The sequence below is a fragment of the Hypanus sabinus genome, chromosome 18, assembly GCF_030144855.1.
Source record: "Hypanus sabinus isolate sHypSab1 chromosome 18, sHypSab1.hap1, whole genome shotgun sequence".
In the NCBI taxonomy this organism is placed as follows: Eukaryota; Metazoa; Chordata; class Chondrichthyes; order Myliobatiformes; family Dasyatidae; genus Hypanus; species Hypanus sabinus.
In genome coordinates this window covers 34,676,792-34,696,559 of record NC_082723.1, presented here as the reverse complement: position 1 = coordinate 34,696,559, position 19,768 = coordinate 34,676,792, and the positions used below count along the sequence as shown (strand labels likewise).

General features: G+C 46.9%; 1 protein-coding gene across 8 annotated transcripts in view; it reads right to left on the bottom strand.

The window, feature by feature from the left end:
* The window catches only part of akna (AT-hook transcription factor), a 127,787-nt gene extending 110,514 nt beyond the window's left edge, over positions 1-17,273 (bottom strand). For 3 of the 8 annotated variants that reach the window (XR_009516485.1, XM_059994047.1, XM_059994046.1), the window contains exons 1-4: positions 16,365-17,273; positions 8,057-8,221; positions 6,785-7,238; positions 2,344-3,530 (exon numbers count right to left, since the gene is read on the bottom strand). Coding sequence is in view for 7 of the 8 variants with exons in the window: in XM_059994047.1 (XP_059850030.1) it covers positions 2,344-3,530; positions 6,785-7,109 (1,512 nt within the window). In the remaining variant the exon portion in view is untranslated. Of the gene's footprint in view, positions 1-2,343; positions 3,531-6,784; positions 7,239-8,056; positions 8,222-9,091; positions 9,180-13,268; positions 13,304-16,364 lie in introns of those variants that run through there. The other 5 variants (XM_059994042.1, XM_059994040.1, XM_059994044.1 and 2 more) reach the window with 5 other exon arrangements.
* Between the last annotated feature and the right edge of the window lie 2,495 nt (positions 17,274-19,768).

Below are 19,768 nucleotides of genomic sequence, written 5' to 3'. Positions count from 1 at the left end.
GCAGGTACAAAGGAGATGTCAGGAGTAAGTTTTTTGCACAGAGAGTGGTGAGTGCATGGAATGGGCTGCCGGCGACGGTGGTGGAGGTGGATAAGGTAGGGTCTTTTAAGAGGCTCCTGGATAGGTACATGGAGCTTAGAAAAATAGAGGGCTATGGGTGCCCCTAGGTAATTTCTAAAGTAAATACATGTTTGGTACAGCTTTGTGAGCCAAAGTGTCTGTATTGTGCTGTAGGTTTTCTATGTTTCTTTTGCACATCTGATTCCTAAATTTGCTCCCTATTTAGAAAATAGTTTATACATTTATTCCTTCTACCAAAGAGCATGAACATACACTTCCCAGCACTATATTCCATCTGCATTTTCTTTGCTCATATGTGTCTAAATCCTTCTTCAGACTTACAGATTCCTCAACACTTACCTGCCCCTCCACCTATCTTTGAATCACCTGCAAACATGGCCATTAAATCAATCAATTCCATTCTCCAAATCAACGACATTACAACACTTGCAGAGCACGACCGGTCACCAGCAGAAAATCAGAAAAGCGGAGCTTAACTTCCACTCTTTGCCTCCCGACAGTCAGCTAATGCTAGTACCTTTCCTGTAATGCCATGGACTGATATATTGTACCATTGAGGAGACAGTATAAGAATGCCACTGCACTGCATTTTTGGGGTATTGTACTCAGGAAACACTGCAGAGTTGGGCTACACTACTCAGGGACACTGTACTGTTGGGCTACACTACTCAGGGACACTGTACTGTTGGGTTACAGTACTGAGGGACACTATACTGTCAGGGTACAGTACTGAGGGACACTACTATTGGGGTACAGTACTGAGGGACACTACTGTGGGGTACAGTACTGAGGGACACTACTGTGGGGTACAGTACTGAGGGACACTGTACTGTCAGGATACAGTACTGAGGGACACTGTACTGTCGGGGTACAGTACTGAGGGACACTGTACTGTCGGGGTACAGTACTGAGGGACACTGTACTGTCAGGGTACAGAACTGAGGGACACTGTACTGTCAGGGTACAGAACTGAGGGACACTACTGTCGGGGTACAGTACTGAGGGACACTGTACTGTTGGGCTACTGTACTGAGGGACACTGTACTGTCAGGGTACAGTACTGAGGGACTATACTGTCGGGGTACAGTACTGAGGGACACTGTACTGTCAGGGTACAGAACTGAGGGACACTACTGTCGGGGTACAGTACTGAGGGACACTGTACTGTCAGGGTACAGAACTGAGGGACACTACTGTCGGGGTACAGTACTGAGGGACACTGTACTGTCAGGGTACAGAACTGAGGGACACTACTGTCGGGGTACAGTACTGAGGGACACTGTACTTTCGGGGTACAGTACTGAGGGACTATACTGTTGGGGTACAGTACTGAGGGACACTACTGTCAGGATACAGTACTGAGGGTCACTGTACTGTCAGGGTACATTACTGAGGGACACTGTACTGTCAGGGTACAGAACTGAGGGAATACTACTGTCGGGGTACAGGACTGAGGGACACTGTACTGTCAGGGTACAGAACTGAGGGTATACTTCTGTCGGTGTACAGTACTGAGGGACACTGTACTGTCGGGGTACAGTACTGGGGTACACTGAACTGAACACTGAAAGCAGGGTGTCTGCCCTCTTTCACAAATATATCCATTAAATCAGGTTGTCTGCCATCTAACACAAATGTATACATTAAAGCAGGGTGTCTGCTGTCTATCACAAATGTGTACACTAAAGCAGTGTTGGTGTGTGGCCAAGTGGTTAAGGTGTTCGTCTAGTGATCTGAAGGTCGCTTGTTTGAGCTGAGGCTGAGTGTGTACCCGACACCAGTGCCAAGCTGTACAGGTCCTAATACCCTTCCCTTGTGAAGAAGGGAGACTTGCAGCTTGGGCAACTGCTGGTCTTCCATTTTAAAAAAACCTTGCCCATGCTCGTGCCCTCCAAGGCGCAAATCCATGGTCTATCGAGACTAACAGAGGCCTACATACTACTTACATTAAAGCACACACGTCGATGTATACATTAAAGTATAGATGTGTATGTGTATAGGTACGGGTATGATGGTACCCTTATGGTACGGGTGTGACAGGAGCAGGCTTATCCTTCAACCAATGTCTTTGAAAGAGGTCTGTTTGCAGGGTGCCTTCACCAGACTACACTTCCAATGCAGATCATTGTCTTTTAACATTTCGACAGAAATGCTAACTTTTATTTGTTTAGCTGTGGAGAATCTCCAAGATTCCTGACTTTGACTGATTGTACAAGCCTTGTCATTTTGAAAGTAGAGCCACCGAGCTTCCTGGCTTCTTACCTGCAGCTGATAGACCATCTCAGTGGCTTGTTGTGGGCACCTGAACTCTCCCACCACCTTGACCTCGGACGGAGTCGGTGTGATGAGAGGCCACTCACTGCTGTTCTGCAGCACCTGGCGAACAATTTCGGCAGGAGATTGGAAAAGATGGGGCTCTGTCCTGCTCTTCCCCAAGGCAGTAACCTTACTCTTGGGCTTCTGGTAGACCTGTACATCCTTGGGGAACTTAACACGGGGCTCCACCTTAGAGAAGTCCGGCAGCGGGTAGTTAAGCTGACCCCGGCCATAAATTGCGGTTTCTGAGTTAATCTTTCGTGGAAGTGGCTTCGTAGATGCTCTTTGTTTAACTGTTCCTCTTTGGGGGTTTAGAGTTTTTAACTGCCGGCTGTTCTTATCTGTTAATGGTTTACTAAAATATGGATGTGTTTGACAATTGTTTAACTCAATGTGGCCATTAGATGCTGTTTTACTGACCCCGGGATGTCTGATCTGATCATGTCTTTTGTTACCACACCATAGATCTTTTACAGAAGTTCTTTCTTTTTCAGGATTTCCTCCCACTGATTCTCCAACACTGTCAGAACATGATGACCCAGGAATACTTTCAGCCTCAATATCTGCTTCATTTGCCAGGTCCTCAACCGAGAGACGTTCCAGCATCACCTGGTTAAAGTGGAACCCTGAGCGATTCGATGAAGAGTTATCCTCTCCTTCCTTCTTGAGCTGACTGGCACATCCTCGGCTGTCACTGGACAGTTCTAACACGCCCCCAAGATGATCTTCGTCATTGGAGTACCTTGTTTCAAAGTCTTCAGAATAATAATCATGAACTGCTAGGCTAGAATGTTGACACTGTGTTTTTGAGCGGTTATTTCGCCCGATGGGCTGATCAGAAAGTTTCTTAGTGTTGTCCTTTATTCTTTGCACTGAGAAGTCATCGCCATGATTTAGTAAACTTGGTGTTTTTCTATACCTGCCCCACAAGTCTGGATTTGTTTCTGCAAGTTCCTTTTTATATAGCAGGTCAGGGTAATCCTCTTCATCTTCCTTGTGCTCCACTGAAATTCGTTCATTTTGTAAGTGATGAGATCCCAGATCCTTCTTGTTTTCAGTTCTGTCACTTTGTTCGCCTTGCTCATAATGTTGATTATTGAGAATCTTGTCCTCCTCCTGTGGGTCTGATTCATCTAAGAGTTGGACAGGGATACAGGACAAAGGGATATTTTGATTCTTGACACAGACCAGTGCAGTCTATACCCAGTCCACACTTAGTACCCACCCAGTCAACATCCAGCACACACGCGGTCCACACGTAGCGCACACGCAGTCCACACTGTCCACATCCAGTACGCAACCAGTCCACACTCAGTCGAATCCCAGTACCCACACAGTGCAGTGACTTCCATAGAAGTAAACAGGTGCAGGCACCCTGTCAACACCCCTGCAAGCACACAGTACACACCTGGTACAAACCCAATACACACCCAGTCCACACCCTCTTCACACCCAATCCACAACCTATCTGACACAGTATACACCTGGCATACACCCAGTTCATATCCAGTCCACACCTGGTTCACACCCAGTACCCACCCGGTCCACACCCAGTACACACCTGGTTCACACCCAGTACCCACCTGGTCCACACCCAGTACACACCTGGTCCACACCCAGTACCCACCCGGTTCACACCCAGTACCCACCCGGTCTACACCCAGTACACATCTGGTCCACACGCAGTACACACCTGGTACACACCCAGTACCCACCTGGTACACACCCAGTACCCACCTGGTCCACACCCAGTACCCACCCGGTCCACACCCAGTACACACACTGTGCAGCGGCTTCCATAGAAGTAAACAGGTGCAGGCGGGTAAACAGGTGTACCCAGTACACATCCAGTCCACAGCCGATCTATACACAGTATACACCCGGTATACACCCAGTACACATCCAGTCCACAGCCGATCTATACACAGTGTACACCCGGTATACACCCAGTTCATATCCAGTCCACACCTGGTTCACACCCAATTCACGTCTGGTCTATATACAGTACTCATCTGGTCTACAGGCAGTATACACCCAGTGCACAGCTTAGTCTACACACATTACATACCTGGTACACATCCAGTCCACACCCAGCACACACTGGTTCACACCTGGTACACACCCAGTACTCACCTGGTACACAACTGGTCTACACACATTACCCAACCAGCACACACCAGTCCACACCCAGTCTACACAGTACACAACTGATCCGCACCCAGTACTGACCTGATATACAGATGCCCTCAACTGCATCTCCTCCACTTCCCACACTTCAGCCCTCAACCCATCCTCCCGTCACCACAACAGGGACAGGGTTCCTCTTGTCCTCACCTACCACCCCACCAGCCTCCGGATCCAACACATTATGCTCCGCAACTTCCGCCACCTTTAACAGGACCCCACCACCAAGCACATCTTTCCCTCCCTACCCCTCTCAGTTTTTCACAGGGATTGTTCCCTCCGCGACTACCTGGTCCACACGTCCCTCCCCACAGAACTCCCACCTGGCACTTATCTCTGCAAGCACAAATGCTACACCTGTCCCCACACCTCCCCCCTTACCACCATTCCAGGCCCCAGACAGTCCTTCCAGGTGAGGTAACACGTCACCTGCGAGTCTGCTGGAGTCGTCTATTGCATCCAGTGCTCTCAGTGCGGCCTCCTTTACATCGGCGAGACCCGACGCAGATTGGGGGACCGCTTTGTCGAGCACCTACGCTCCGTCCATCACAACAGACAGGATCTCCCGGTTGCCACTCACTTCAACTCTGCCTCGCAGTCCCATTTGGATATGTCCATACATGGCCTCCTCAACTGCCATGAGGCCAAACTCGGGTTGGAGGAGCAGCACCTCATCTACCGTCTGGGTAGTCTCCAGCCTGGTGGTATGAACATTGAATTCTCCAATTTCCGGTAATTCCCTCCCCCTCCCCCTTCCCCTATCCCAGCTCCCTCTCTGCCTCTCTCCCCTTTCAACTTTCTGCTTCTTTATCTCTACAGTTCTTTCATGCTTATCCCCTCCCCCTCCCCCCTTTATCTTTCCTCTGATTGGTTTTCCACCTGGCGCCTCTAGGCCCTACCCCCTCCCCTATCTCTATTACTGGGCTTCAGCTGTCTCTTCCCCCCCCATTCCTGATGAAGGGTCTCGGCCCGAAACGTTGGCTACTCTTTTCTCATGGATGCTACCTGACCTGCTGAGTTCTTCCAGCGTTGTGTTCGTATTCATTGATCCACAGCATCTGCAGTTGTATTTTTGTGTTTTGGTGTACACCCTGTCCACCCCAGTTCAAAGCCGGTCTACATGCAGTACACACTCAGTTCACACCCAGTTCACACATGGTACACACCCGGATCACACCCAGTCCACACCAGGTTTCTGTGTTTTGTGGCTGTCTGCAAGGAGACAAGTCTCAGGGTTGTATACAATACACGTTTTTTGACAACAAATGTACTTTGAACTTCGTATCTTCTAAGTCATTTAAAATGTATGTTTCACTGATTTAGGAACCAATTTGGCTCTAAGTGCTGTATTATATGACAAAAATAGAAAATGCCGCTACATGTGAGGTTCTGTATAGAAGGAGATGTCAGTAGCTGGAACACAACATGTCTGCTGATGCTGGGGAGGTTCAACATTCTGGCTGAGGACTTCATCTCAGAGACAGTGGGATAGCTGTGAAAATCCAGCAGGGTATAGAGAAGGAATTTTCTCATGGTTTATTTTAATATGTGTGTTAAGTCAGACCTCGTTTCACCTATAAAAACAGAAGCAGCAGATTGGATCTAAAACTCCAAACTGGTTTGACCAAGCTGAACTTCTGTCTAAATTGTCAGTCAAGTTAGGCTGTGAACAAGCAATAGTGCAGCTAGAGGGGGGATGTCAGGGGTAAGTTTTCCACACAGAGACTGGTGGGTGCAGGTAATGCACTGCAAGTGATGGTGGTGGAGGCGGATACAATGGGGCCTTTTAAGTGACTCTTAGTTAGGTACATGGAGCTTAGAAAAATAGAGGGGTATGCAGTGGGGTAACTCTTGGCAGTTTCTATAGTAGGTTACATGGTCGGCACAACATTGTGCTGTAGTTTTTATGTTCTATCTCCTGCCCTTACTGATGTAAATGTTCAATGTAAATAATGAATTAAGTAAGTACATGCAATAAAATGGCCTTTTGTCAAACCTGTATACCTGATTCAGCACAACTACAGTGGAAATGCAAACCACATCAGCTGCAGGAATCGCCTCCCTGGGCTGAACATTTGGTAAATCCGTGCCTCCCTCACAGTCTCTTGGATTAGATCATTCCAATCCACATAATGAGCTTAAGGGCAGATAGCAGCTGCAGCACGGATCATTTCCAAAGCGTGTGGGGTGCCAAATTACTTACACATCAGATGGCTGGGGCTCGGATCTTCCTCTGTAGACAGCGACAATGGAGCAGCATCTGAATCCTGAAATTCACTGATGTTAAAGCTCTCATCGTCCATGGAGTCCTGTGGGTTTTCCGGGATGCCCAATTTAGGGTCATTCTGCATGTCAGTTTCTAAACTCTCTTCCAGCCCCAGGGGGTACTGCAGGTAATATTCATCAACCTCGTCCATTCCGATTATCCCATTCTCATCCATGTGACTGAAAATATCTTCATCCTGATCCTCGAGGCTGGGTTCTAGCTCCAGGTCTGTGTCCAGCTCCTGTGTTTCAGAGACTTCCATCCCGTGGCATCACCTCACTCTACCACAGAGGCACTAAGAGAGCTGAAGAAACAGTAATCTTCCATCCTGTCCCTGGTGAGGATTTGCTGGGCCCTTGCTTTTCGATTGGTTATTGTTTCAGCACTCAGTCTGCAAAAATGAAACAATAATACATTTCTGGGTATCCTGGAAAAGTATTCTGCAAACACAGGCTGATCTATTCTGTCAGCTTGTCACTTAGCATTACATTAACTGAGCTTTAGCAAAGAAACATTCAGAGGTCATGCACAAAATACAGGAAAGTAAATTGAACATACAAAAGCACAGCACACAAGCAGGCCCTTTGGCCCATAATGTCTGTGCTGAATATAATGCCAATCTCAACTAATCCCATCAGCCTGCGCATAGTCCATACACCACTATCCCTGCACATTCCTGTGCCTATCTAAAATGTCTTCTAAACATCACTATTGTATCTGCTTCAGCCACCTCCCCTGCCAGCATGTTCCAAGCATGCTGGACTCTCTTTGTGGAAAAACTTGCCCCTCAGCTTACAATACTTCAGAGAAAATAATACAAGCTTGCCCGCCATCTTCTCACACCCTCAAATTAACAGATCTTCCTGGTAGACTTCTTCTGTACCACTACCAAAGCTTCCACATCCCCCATGTAACGGGAGCACTAGAAATCCACATTATAATCCAAGTGTGGCCTGACCTACGTTCTCTACATCTGCAACGTGACCTCCCAATTGTTGAGCTCAGTGCTCTGACTGGTGGAAGCGAACATACCTTCTTTAACACTCTGTCGACTCTGTTGTTGCTGTGGACTTGTACTACTCTATTCTTCTTTTCAATGCCGTTGGTATAATTAATACTAACTTTTGCTGTTCACATCAGCAAGAGAAAGAAGTTTAAAAACAGTACATTCTAGTTCAACAATGTTGGCTCTGAGCACCAGAATCTTACAGCCTGAGAATTCCTGGTCCATCATTGTCAATATGTCTTATTATCACCGATGGGCATCATATGGGCTCTCTCCACGCAAACGTCACACAGCACTGGAAAGCAGCTAGCTGTATTGATAACAGTGTACCCCGGCTGATACTGGTGGGAGCTGTGTAAGGAATTCGTCTGTAGGACAGAAAACAGAAGGTTCACACAGCAGCCACTCAGAGCACCATACCTGTAATTTATAAGCCGATAAACAACACCTGGGACATCACCTTCCCTCATCAAAATCCCCGAGAGATGGAGTCAACCTGCCGCAATATTATGATGGGTGGCTGGGTGTGGAGCTGCTCTCTGGTTTAATTACTCATTCGAATGTGATGTCACTGACTTGCCAACTCTTTAATTGTGACACGAAGCTGATGCTGGTTGTAAAAAGCTAATTTTCTGGTACAAGCAGCATACACAAAATGCTGGAGGAAATCAGCAGGCCAGGAGGCGTCTATGGAAAAGAGTAAATAGTTGATGTTTCGGGCCAAGATCTCAGTCCAAAACGTCAACTTTTTACTCGTTTTCATCGATGCTGCCTGGCCTGCTGAGTTCCTCCAGCATTTTGTGTATGTTGCTTGGATTTCCAGCATCTGCAGAGTTTCTCTTGTTTTCTGGTACAAGATGTGTGAAGATGCAGGAATGAGAGGGAGGCGGGAAGGGAGTGTGCATTCTGCAGTCAGAGGTGTATCAACACGGCAGGAAATGTAGTGTTGGGTCCCCAACACATCCTCATAACAGCGAGACCCACAGGAATGTTATGGCAACACAACTACTCTTAAAGATTACACAGTGGATTTGCAATTAGTTGAGAGACAGGGTCCAGGCAGCCAAATACCATTGTATAAGCTGAGCACAGATGAGGCTATTTGATGACTGCCATAAAATATCGTTGGGTCACAAAGAGATGGAAGAAACAACTGTCCCCCTCTCACTGTTGGAGTCACATATTGAATGTGGCACCCAGGGTTTTCCCAAAGTTAATAGGATGTGACGCATGCTTACCAATTCTCCATCCACTTAGGATTCTTCTTCAGGAAAGTATATTATTAGGACTTCTAGTGAATTGAGGATTCTTGGGAAATGAGTACAAACCATGCTTACTGCAGGCCTCCAGCTACAGACCCAGAAGTATTCTGGCAACAGTAACTGCAGCTAGTGGAGCGGAGATGCTGAGATGGGCTGAAAGGACTTGAACTTTTCATTACCCTTCAGCAGTTCAGGGTGTCCCAGAACATAATATAACCAGTGAAGTAATTCTGAAACAGCAGTTACTGTCACGACACGGAAGATGTGTCAACTTATTTGGGTTGTCTCTGTCCCCAAGTTACAGATCACTGTGTCTTCCCTGTGTCACAGACCACTGTCTCTGTCCTTGATGTCCAGATCACTGTCTCTGTGCTTGAATTACAGATCACTGTGTTTGTCCTTGACTTCCAGATCACTGTGTTTGTCCTTGACTTCCAGATTACGGTCCCTGTCCTCAAGTTACAGACCACTGTCTCTGTCCTCGAGTTACAGACCACTGTGTCTGTCCTCGAGTTACAGACCACTGTGTCTGTCCCTGAGTTACAGCCACTGTCTCTGTCCCCGAGTTACAGACCACTGTCTCTGTCCCCGAGTTACAGACCACTGTCTCTGTCCCCGAGTTACAGACCACTGTGTCTGTCCCCGAGTTATAGACAACTGTGTTTGTCCTCGACTTCCAGATCACGGTCCCTGTCCTCGAGTTACAGACCACTGCGTCTGTCCCCGAGTTACAGGTCACTCTCTCTGTCCCCGAGTTACAGACCACTGTCTCTGTCCTCGAGTTACAGCCACTGTGTCTGTCCCCGAGTTACAGCCACTGTCTCTGTCCCCGAGTTACAGCCACTGTGTCTGTCCCTGAGTTACAGACCACTGTCTCTGTCCTCGAGTTACAGACCACTGTCTCTGGCCTCGAGTTACAGACCACTGTGTCTGTCCCCGAGTTACAGACCACTGTGTTTGTCCCTGAGTTACAGACCACTGTGTCGGTCCCCGAGTTACAGCCACTGTGTCTGTCCCTGAGTTACAGACCACTGTCTGTCCTCGAGTTACAGACCACTGTCTCTGTCCCTGAGTTACAGCCACTGTCTCTGTCCCCGAGTTACAGTTCACTCTCTCTGTCCCCGAGTTACAGACCACTGTGTCTGTCCCCGAGTTACAGACCATTGTCTCTGTCCCCGAGTTACAGACCACTGTCTCTGTCCCCGAGTTACAGACCACTGTGTCTGTCCTCGAGTTACAGACCACTGTGTTTGTCCCCGAGTTACAGGTCACTCTCTCTGCCCCGAGTTACAGACCACTGTGTCTGTTCCTGAGTTACAGGTAAATGTCTCACTCGCAAATTATTGAAAGACAGTTATCATCTCCCCATCATCCCTGGTGCTTATCCTGGTTTCCCTTCCTGCAGTACAGTGAGAGCACTCTCACCAGTGGGTTTGCCCCTCGTTCAGGGTGTGTCATTAGCACTAACAGGGATGGATGATATGTGCTGCCTGTCTACAAGCCGTTTAAATGTCCCCGACATATCTGCCTCTTCCACCACCTCCAGGGTTCCAAACAGCCACCACTCACCGTGTAAAAAATTATATCTCTTACATCTCCCTATACTTTCCTTCAAGTTATGCCCTCTCATATTTGCCATTTCTGCCGTGGAAAAATGTTTGAGGCTGTTCACTCATCTTCTATACCCTTATCAAGTCACCATTCATCCTCCTTCACTCCAAAGGGAAAACCCTGGCTCGCTCAGTCTTTCCACACAAGACATGCTCTCTAAACCAGGCAGCACCCTGGTAAATACAGGGAAAGAGGGATTTTAGGCCAAAATCAGTGTGTGGTGGGTAACAATGTCGTGGGCAGAACAAGGATTAAAGTATTAGATTAGAGACAATGTACTGACCCAGCTTCAAAACAGAATGAAAATAACACACTTAGTGTTATTATCTCCCTCTAGCAACATTTTAAACAGAGGAGAGAGGCTGAATGGGACATTAATTCAAATATCTCCAACCTCTCTAGCATTACAACAAGAACCTCAGTTTTCCATGGGATAGTCTGAGGCAATGGGTGAGATGCTGGGTAAGGATGTCCGAGGGAAGGGAGAGGGTGTCTGAGGGAGGTGAGAGGATGTCAAAAGGGAGGCGGAGGATGTCCAAGGGAGGGAGATGTCCAAAGGAAGAAAAGGAAGTCTGAGAGAGGGAGAAGGCGTCCAAGGGAGGGAGTATGTGCGAGAGAGGGTGAGTGCTTCTGAGGGAGAGTAAGGGCTTTTGAGGGGGGAGAGGATGTCTGGGAGAGGGAGGTGTCCAAGAGATGGAGAGGGTTTTCAAAGGAGCGGTCATGGTGGAAGCTGTTGTCATCGGAGTAGTCTGAGTCAGAGTAGTAAGGCTTTGGCTCAGCAGGTTCCAGTGAGGTTCCAGTGAGAAGGACTTAGACAAGTTGGAAGAATAGGCAAAAAAGTGGCAGATGGAATACAGTGTTGGGAAATGTATGATAATGCATTTTGGTAAAAGGAGCAATAGTACAGACTATTATCTAAGTGGGGAGAAAATTCAAACACCAGAGGTTCAAAGGGACTTATGAGTCCTCATGCAAGACTCCCAGAAGGTTAATTCACAGTTGAGTCTGTGGTAAAGAAGGCAAATGCAATGTTGGCATTTATTTCAAGGGGAAAATAATATAAAAACAGGGAGATAATGCAGAAACTTTATAATACACTAGTTAGGCTTCTTGGAGTATTGGCAACAGTTTTGGATCCCTTATCTCAGAAAGGATGTGTTGTCATTGGAGAGAGTCCAGAGGAGGTTCATGAGGATGATTCAAGGAATGAAAGGGTTAACACATGAGGAGTGTTTGGCAGTTTTAGGCCTGTACTCTCTGGAAATCTAGAAGAATGCGTGGGGGTCTCATTGAAACCTACCAAATGTTGAAAGAGCTAGATAGGGAGGATGTGGAGAGGATGTTTCCTCCAGTGGGGGTATCCAAAAATAGAGGTCACAGCCTCAAAATTGAGGGGTGACCCTTTAGAAAAGAAGGAAGGAGGAATTCTTTTAGCCAAAGAATGGTGAATCTGTGTAATGCTCTGCCATAGACTGCGGTGGACGCCAAGTCTGTGGGTATACTTAAAGTGGAAAGGTTCCTGATCAAGGGATATAGTGGGAGGGCGGCTGTATGGGGTTGAATGGGATTCATTAACAGCCTTGATGAAATGGCAGAGTGGACTCTTATGCTCTTATGGTCTAAGGAAGGGAAAAGATGTCTAAAGGAGAGAGAGGATATCTGAGGGAGAGGATGTTCGAGAGAGGGAGAGGGCTTCTGAGAGATGGACAGAGCTTCCGAGGGAGTGAGAGGACGGTCAAGGAGAGGGGAGAGTATTTGAGGGAGGGGAAGATGTTTGACAGAAGGTGAGAGTGTTTGAGGGAGGGGGACTCTTAAACTTGAGATGTTGGATGGGTGGGGAGGGGATGAGGGGAGAGAATGTCTCGGGAAGGGTGGGAGTGTTTGAGGGAGGAGGAGTCTGAAACATGAAACTTTGGGTGAAGGGAATGTGGAGTTGAGGTGAAGAATGCTTCTGAGGGAGGGGGAGGTTTGAGGGAGGGAGAGAATGGTTGATGGAGGGGAAGGATGTTTGAGGGAGGGAGAAAGAATGTAAGGTGGGGGTATGGAGGGAGAGGACTTCTGAGTCCCAGCGGGAAGTGCAGGCCTTTCCTTCACTGTGTGACATTTGAGAAGGCAGAACTGACAGTAACAGACGATTAGTGCTGAACACATTCAGAAATTTGAAGTGACACAGCTTATCCAATCAAATGATAATTCACAGGGATCTGTGCCTAACTGGTCCCAAATGTTGTGGGGTAAGTTTGAGGCCCAGTTTGTAGTGAACCACATGTGCCTCCACAATGCAGGGACACAGAATTGGCAGATGTGCTCTAAATCATAAACAATTCTGCAAGCCAGCTACCCCAGTCTGTGAGTTTGGTCATGGCTGTGATATTCACAAAGAAAGGCTGGGCCACTCTCTAACACAGTGTGAAGTTGTAATCACTGCCAACTCCAAATGGAAACCAATTGCCTCAGTAGATAGAGGTCACAGGCAGAGACTCTGCCAGTCTGTTACTTCCTGAACAATCAGTGCATCCATACAAAATTTTGGCTCACAGACCTTAAATGCACCAAGTCTGGGACCTAGACAGGAGGCAGGAAATCCCTCGCACTGAATACCATAGCGCTGGAAAAAGAGAGAACGATTACAGGAGTTACAGATGGTGATATGAATTAATCTCAAGAGTCATCTCTTAATGTTAACACAGGGTGAGACCTGGGTATAACAGAAGGAGCACGCAACACCAAGACACAATGGCTCTCAAAACAGACACCAACTAACAAAGGAAATGTTTACTAAGCTTTGAACCCGTTGCAGAGCCATCCAATGACTTAAGAACTTACTTGCACTGTGTAAATATTCATTTTCAATGTGGATACATCTTCCACAACATTTGAAAAACAACATCCTAAATGCTATAGCTCAGGCTGAATTACTTGCCGGTCAGCCACCCACCGTGCGGCGAGTTCCAGTATTCAGATGCTCTGAATGTTGGCTGTTTATCTGGGTGATGTTGGTGCTGGAGTGTCGACAACAACATAGATCTTAAACATGAGATCCTGCAGATGCTGGAAATATCAAGTAACACACACAAAATGCTGGAGGAACTCAGCAAGTCAGGCAGCATCTATGGAGAGGAATAAAGAGTCAACAACTTGGGCCCTGATGAGAGGTCTCACCTCAGAACTTTGACTGCTTATTCCCCTCAATAGATATTGCCTGACCAGCTGAGCTCCTTCAGAGTTTTATCTCTGATCACAAGGCAGGAGAGCAGTTTCATTCATTTTTGTGCACAGTGAACATTTTTTTAATCCAGTGGGCACATAGTGAGTGAGTTTGCAAGAGTCAAGTTATTAATAGAACACCAAAGAGTTAGATGTATTACGAAATACTGGAGCAAGTGAGAGAGAAGATATGAAATTGCTGAACAGTGATGATGAGATACTGGAGCAGACATTGAGCCACAGCCTCTGTGTATGGAGCAGAGAGAGGAGAAAAGGTGGACAATGTTGCTAACCACACCTGGCCCCTGCAACATAAACGGCCTTCCTCTGAATGAGGTGACAGGGATCTTGCTCACAGTTCACACCTACCTGTGATACTCTACTTCTTTGATCGCTCTGCCCTGCCTGCCACTGCTATGAACAGACAAGTTAGGTACACTGATACTGAAAGGCCTGGATAGGGTTGAATTGCAGAGATGATCCCCATCAGCAGGAGGGTCTAGGAATGAGGAATAGCCTCAGAATAAAGGAACTATCCTTTGGAACTGGACTGAGGAGGAATTGCTTCAGCCAGAAATTCATTGCCATAGATGGGTGTAGAGGATTAAGGCAGAGATTCTTGTTAGTAAGGGTTATGGAGGGATGGAGAGAGATTGGTGTTGGGAAACAATCATACATGATGGAATGGAGGATCACATTCAAAGGGCCAAATGCCCTAATTCTGCTGCGATACCTTACGGCCACACTTGAGTGAAGCCACTCTGATGTGCATAACGCCAGTACAACAAAACTAACAAACGCAGGAGATACTTAACGGGTCAGGCAGCATCTGTGGAGAGGGATCCTGAGTTCATGTTTCAGATTCTTAGAACTGGAAAGGTGCCCAAGCAATCATGTTTTTGATGATTGAGCAGAGAGGGAGAGGTGAGTGTCTATGGCAGGATGGAAGCAAGCTGCTCCTTGCATGCCAATGCTGCCTGTACTATGTATGAGAGGTTGTTAATCCCAGCAAATCCATCAGCACAAGGTGTGTAGGGAAGAAGATGAAAGGGGGCAATAGAGACAAAAATGTGCTGGAATGGTATATTCTATAGTTAACTACAAACTCACCAACAGCTCACATCTACCTGTAGAACCCAGTCTCAGTTAGTTACATTGAATGCTGAAAGGCCTGGATAGAGTTGAGGTGGAGCAGAGGTCTCCATCATTAGGAAAGTCTAGGATCTGAGAGCACATATCAATAGGTAGATATGAATTCACCCACAGTTGATGTCTATCTACAGGAGTTGACTCTGTATCTTTGACCACTCAAGACCCTGGAGAGTTGGATCTACGGGGCAGCAGATAACTCACGATGGAAGAGATGGGCTCCATTCCCTAAAGGCTCCTCTGTACCAACCAGTGGGGCCTCAGAAGTCCAGCTTGTGGCCGGACTCTACCATCGCAGTCACCAGCTGTACAACAGTAACCTGGCTTTCACATACGCACCTTTAGTCCTCGTGCTACAGCAACACACACAAACCTCTGGAAGAACTCAGCAGGTGGAGAGGAATGAATGGTTGATGTTTACTCCCCTATGTATGTGCTGCTTCACTTGCTGAGCTTCTCCAGCATTTCACACCTACCTGTGGAATACACACTTTTCCTCCACCTAGAGACTGAGTGCTGGAGGAATTGCCGGGGGTGGGGGCAGGTGCTACAGCAGGTTACAGAGAGGAGAAGTGGGTCTTGGGGGAGTTACAGGCATTGGTACTGGGTTAAGGAGTGGTTACAGACACGGGATTTGAGTTTGGAGGCTCTGGAGCACGCAGGCGAGAGACCGTGAAGGACAGCAGTGCTCCTAGGGGCCGGAGGTGAGCCAACACACCTGCAGCAGGGTACACAGGATACTTGGAAATACAAGAGCAAGGAATGGGTGCATCTGGTGATGAGAGATCGATACTGTGTGTGTGAGGATTGCAGGAGCCGCCAATTCTGGACGTCCATCAGGGAAGATCGTTTACAACAGCAAAGGACCATAAAACATAGGGGTATAATTAGGCTATTTGGCCCATCGAGTCTGCTCCACCATTCCACCATGCTGATTCATTTTCCCTCTCAACCTCATTCTCCTGCCTTCTCCCCATAACCTTTGATACCCTGATTAATCAACCTCTAATTTAAGTATAACCCTTTGGCCCATGATGTTATTAGGATAGAAAAAGCAGGAATAAAGTAAGGAAAGAACTTTCTGGCCTAGCAATGCTTTCTGAAGCTCACTGGGTGAAGGGTATAAGGAAAATCCTCACCCCCTCTGTCCTGATGCCGAGAGAGGCTGGTGCTAACAAGAGGGAAAATCCACCATTTTCAGAGAATTTCAAACTAGTTTATTAACTAGCACAGAGTTGTTCTAAAACAGATTGTATATCAGCCAGACAAATCAGGAACTCACCATTTCAGCAGCCAGAATGAAGAGGGTTAAGGTAGTCTCTGGAATGTCCAGCAAGCTTTGTGGTTTAACTTGAGAGAGGTAGCTTAGTAACCACAAAATACAAAGCAGTAACCAAGCGATAGGAAGCTGGCCGTCACAGAGAGAGTTGTGATGTTTTTAAGGACACATGCATAGTTATTTAACCACAGAACGTCATCTTCATTTACGGTTTCCACTTGGATTTAGCTTGGTAGCACTGGGGATAGAAAAACAGTGACTTACTGTCAAGGGACTAGTCATTTTGTGCAGTTTCTTCAGCTCTGTCCTGTCATCTTATTTTCTGCAGCCTCATATCATCCTACAACACTACCAGAAACAGCTTTAACTTGTACAAAGAAGGCTTGAAACACTATTCTCAGTTTAATAGAGAATTGTTGCCCTGATCCCACAGGTAGTTAAATCCATTCAGCTGTACTCACTGACCAACAGTGCGCAACAAACAGATTACAGACTGGCTCCGATTTCTGCCCTGTTCAAGTCAGCTGGGCCTCAGGTGAGCCGTGTGCAGCTGAGCAGCGAGGGACCAGGGGAACTCCATTCTATGGCACACCCCGGCCTCTGGCAAGTTTCCAGCACTGAAATCCCACAAAGCCAATGCTGCACAACAGGGAGGAACAGCCAATGGAGGGAGCCGTGAATTCCAAACAAAGGCTTTGGTCGTTCATTAGGCTCAACACATTTGTTCAGAACCACAGATCAGAGCCTCCCCGTCCTTGCGGAGCAGCAGACACAGGCAGGGGCTCTCGCTCCGGAGGTTCACATCAAAATTAAACAAACCCAGAGGGAACTCAGGAACAAAAAGGACTGTCTGGGGAGGGAACAGTCACAGGCTCATCAAGCAAAGCTGCAAGAAGGGAAGTGATTCATGCTTTCTGTGAGTTGTCAAATGCTCCGCAGTAAATACAGTTTCTGTTTCCTCTGCTTGCATTTCGAAGCTTTATTGGTGATCAGCCACAATCAAATATGTGAATTTAAAAACTAAAGAGCAGATTCTGTAAACTAGTGTGAGTCTGTGAGATTAAAACAATGGCCAAACACATTCACAACACACACAATTTCTAGCATCTGCAGATTCAATTGTGTTTAGGTAGGACCAACATGTCACATGGTACTTTGACCATCAACACTCCACGCACCGATCTGAACATTCACCAGGTGCATCTTCAGAGAACTGTTCTGATGTACATAAACTGATTCTCACGACAACTTGTATGGCAGGGGGAAGGGAAGGAGAGCCAGCTGGTAGGAAGGGGAAGAGAAGTGGGGTGGGGGAGAAAGGGGTAGTGGGTGTGTCATGGGCATACAGGAATGTCAGTTCCTGAGGAAGGTCGGGTCAGTCATGAAACATAGGAGCAGAATTAGGTCACTCAGCCTGTTGAGTCTGTTCCACCATTCTATCATGGCTGACTTATTCTCTCTCAACCCAATTCTCTGGCCTTTTCCCCGTAATCTTTGACACCCTGACTAATCAAGAACCAATCAACCTCCACTTTAAATATTCCCAATGGCTTGGTTTCCACAGCCATCTGTGACAATGAATTCCACAGATTCACCAGCCTCTGGCTAAAGAAAGTACCTCTTATCTGTTCTAAATGGACATCCTTGTATTCTGAGGCTGTGCCCTCTGGTCCTGGATTCCCTCACTATCAGAAATATCCTCTCCACATCCACTCTGTCTAGGCCTTTCAATATTCGATAGATTTCAATGAAATTCACTCCCCCCCCCACCATCTCCATTCTTCTAAATTCCAGTGAGCATAGGCCCAGAACCATCAAACACTCCTTATACATTAACCCTTTCATTCTCAGAGTCGTTCTTGTGAACCTCTTCTGAAGCCTCTCCAATGCAAGTACATCTTTACTTAGGTAAGGGGCTCAAAACTGCTCACAATACTTCAAATGTGGTCTGACTAAAGCTTTTAAAGCCTCAGCATCACAGGCTTGCCCTTGTATTCCAGTCCTCTCAAAATGAATGCTAACATTTGCCTTCGTCACCACCAACTCAACCTCCAAGTTAACCTTTGGAGAATCCTGCACAAGGAACTCAAGACCCTTTGCGCCTCTGATTTTTGAATTTCCTCCCTGTTGAGAAAATAGACTATGTCTTTATTCCTTCTACCGAAGAGCATGACCAAACACTTCCCTACATTCTATTCCACCTGCCACCTCTTTGCGTGTTCTTCCTATATGGCGAAGTCCTTCTGCAGACTCTTCACTTTCTCAACATTACCTGCCCTTTCGTCTATCTTTGTTTTGTCTGCAAACATCAATTCCGTCATCCAGATCATTCACATACAACGTAAAAAGTAGTCCCAACACAGACCCCTGCAGAATACCAGTAATCAGTGGCAGCCAACCAAAGTAGGATCCTTTTATTCTGACTCTCTACTTCCTGTCAGTCAGCTATCGATGCTAGAATCTTTCCTGTAATACCATGGACTCTTATCTTGTTAAGCAGCCTCATGTGTGGCACTTTGTCAAAGGCCTTCTGAAAATCCAAGTAAATGGCATCTTCTGACTCTCCTTTGTCTATCCTGTCACAAATAGTTCCAACAAGTTTGTCAGGCAAGATTTCTCCTTAAGGAAACCATGCTGACTTTGGTCTATTTTATCATGTGCCTCTAAGTACCCCCAATCCTAATCCTTAATAATTGACCCCCACATCTTCCCAACAACCAAAGTCAGGCTAACTGGCCTTTCTTCAGCCTCCATCCCTTCTTAAAGAATGGAGTGATATTTTAAATTTTCAAGTCCTCTGGAACTATTTCATCATCTTGTGATTCTTGAAAGATCATTACTAATGTCTCCACGATCCGTTCAGCCACCTCTTTCAGAACCTGGGTGTAGTCCATCTGGTCCAGGTGACTTATCTACCTTCAGATTCCCAGACATCTTCTCCTTAGTAATAGCAACTGCACTCACTTCTGCCCCCTCACACTCTCGCATTTCTGGCATTCTACTAGAGTTTTCCACAGTGAAGACTGATGCAAAATACTTAAGTGCATCCAACATCTCTTTGTCCCCTATTACTCCATCTCCAGTGTCATTTTCCCACAGTACGATGTCTACTCTCACCTCTCTTTTGCTCTTTATATATCCAATAAAACTTTTGGATGCACTTTCTCTACAGGATCATTGCATGTGGTTTCCAGCAGCTGCACCACTTTATGGGAGTTGCCCTGGTTTAATGAGGAGCTGATGTGGTATGGAGTTTAGTCACATCCAGTCAGAGTGCTCCTGCGTGGCTGCGACTGGTCCCCATCCCGTCACGTTGGGTGTCGAGGAGGCTCGGAAGTGTAGAGAGGCCCTGGCTGCACTAACACCTGATCGGCCGGAATTGTTCATTGGACCCAAGGCCCAAAATA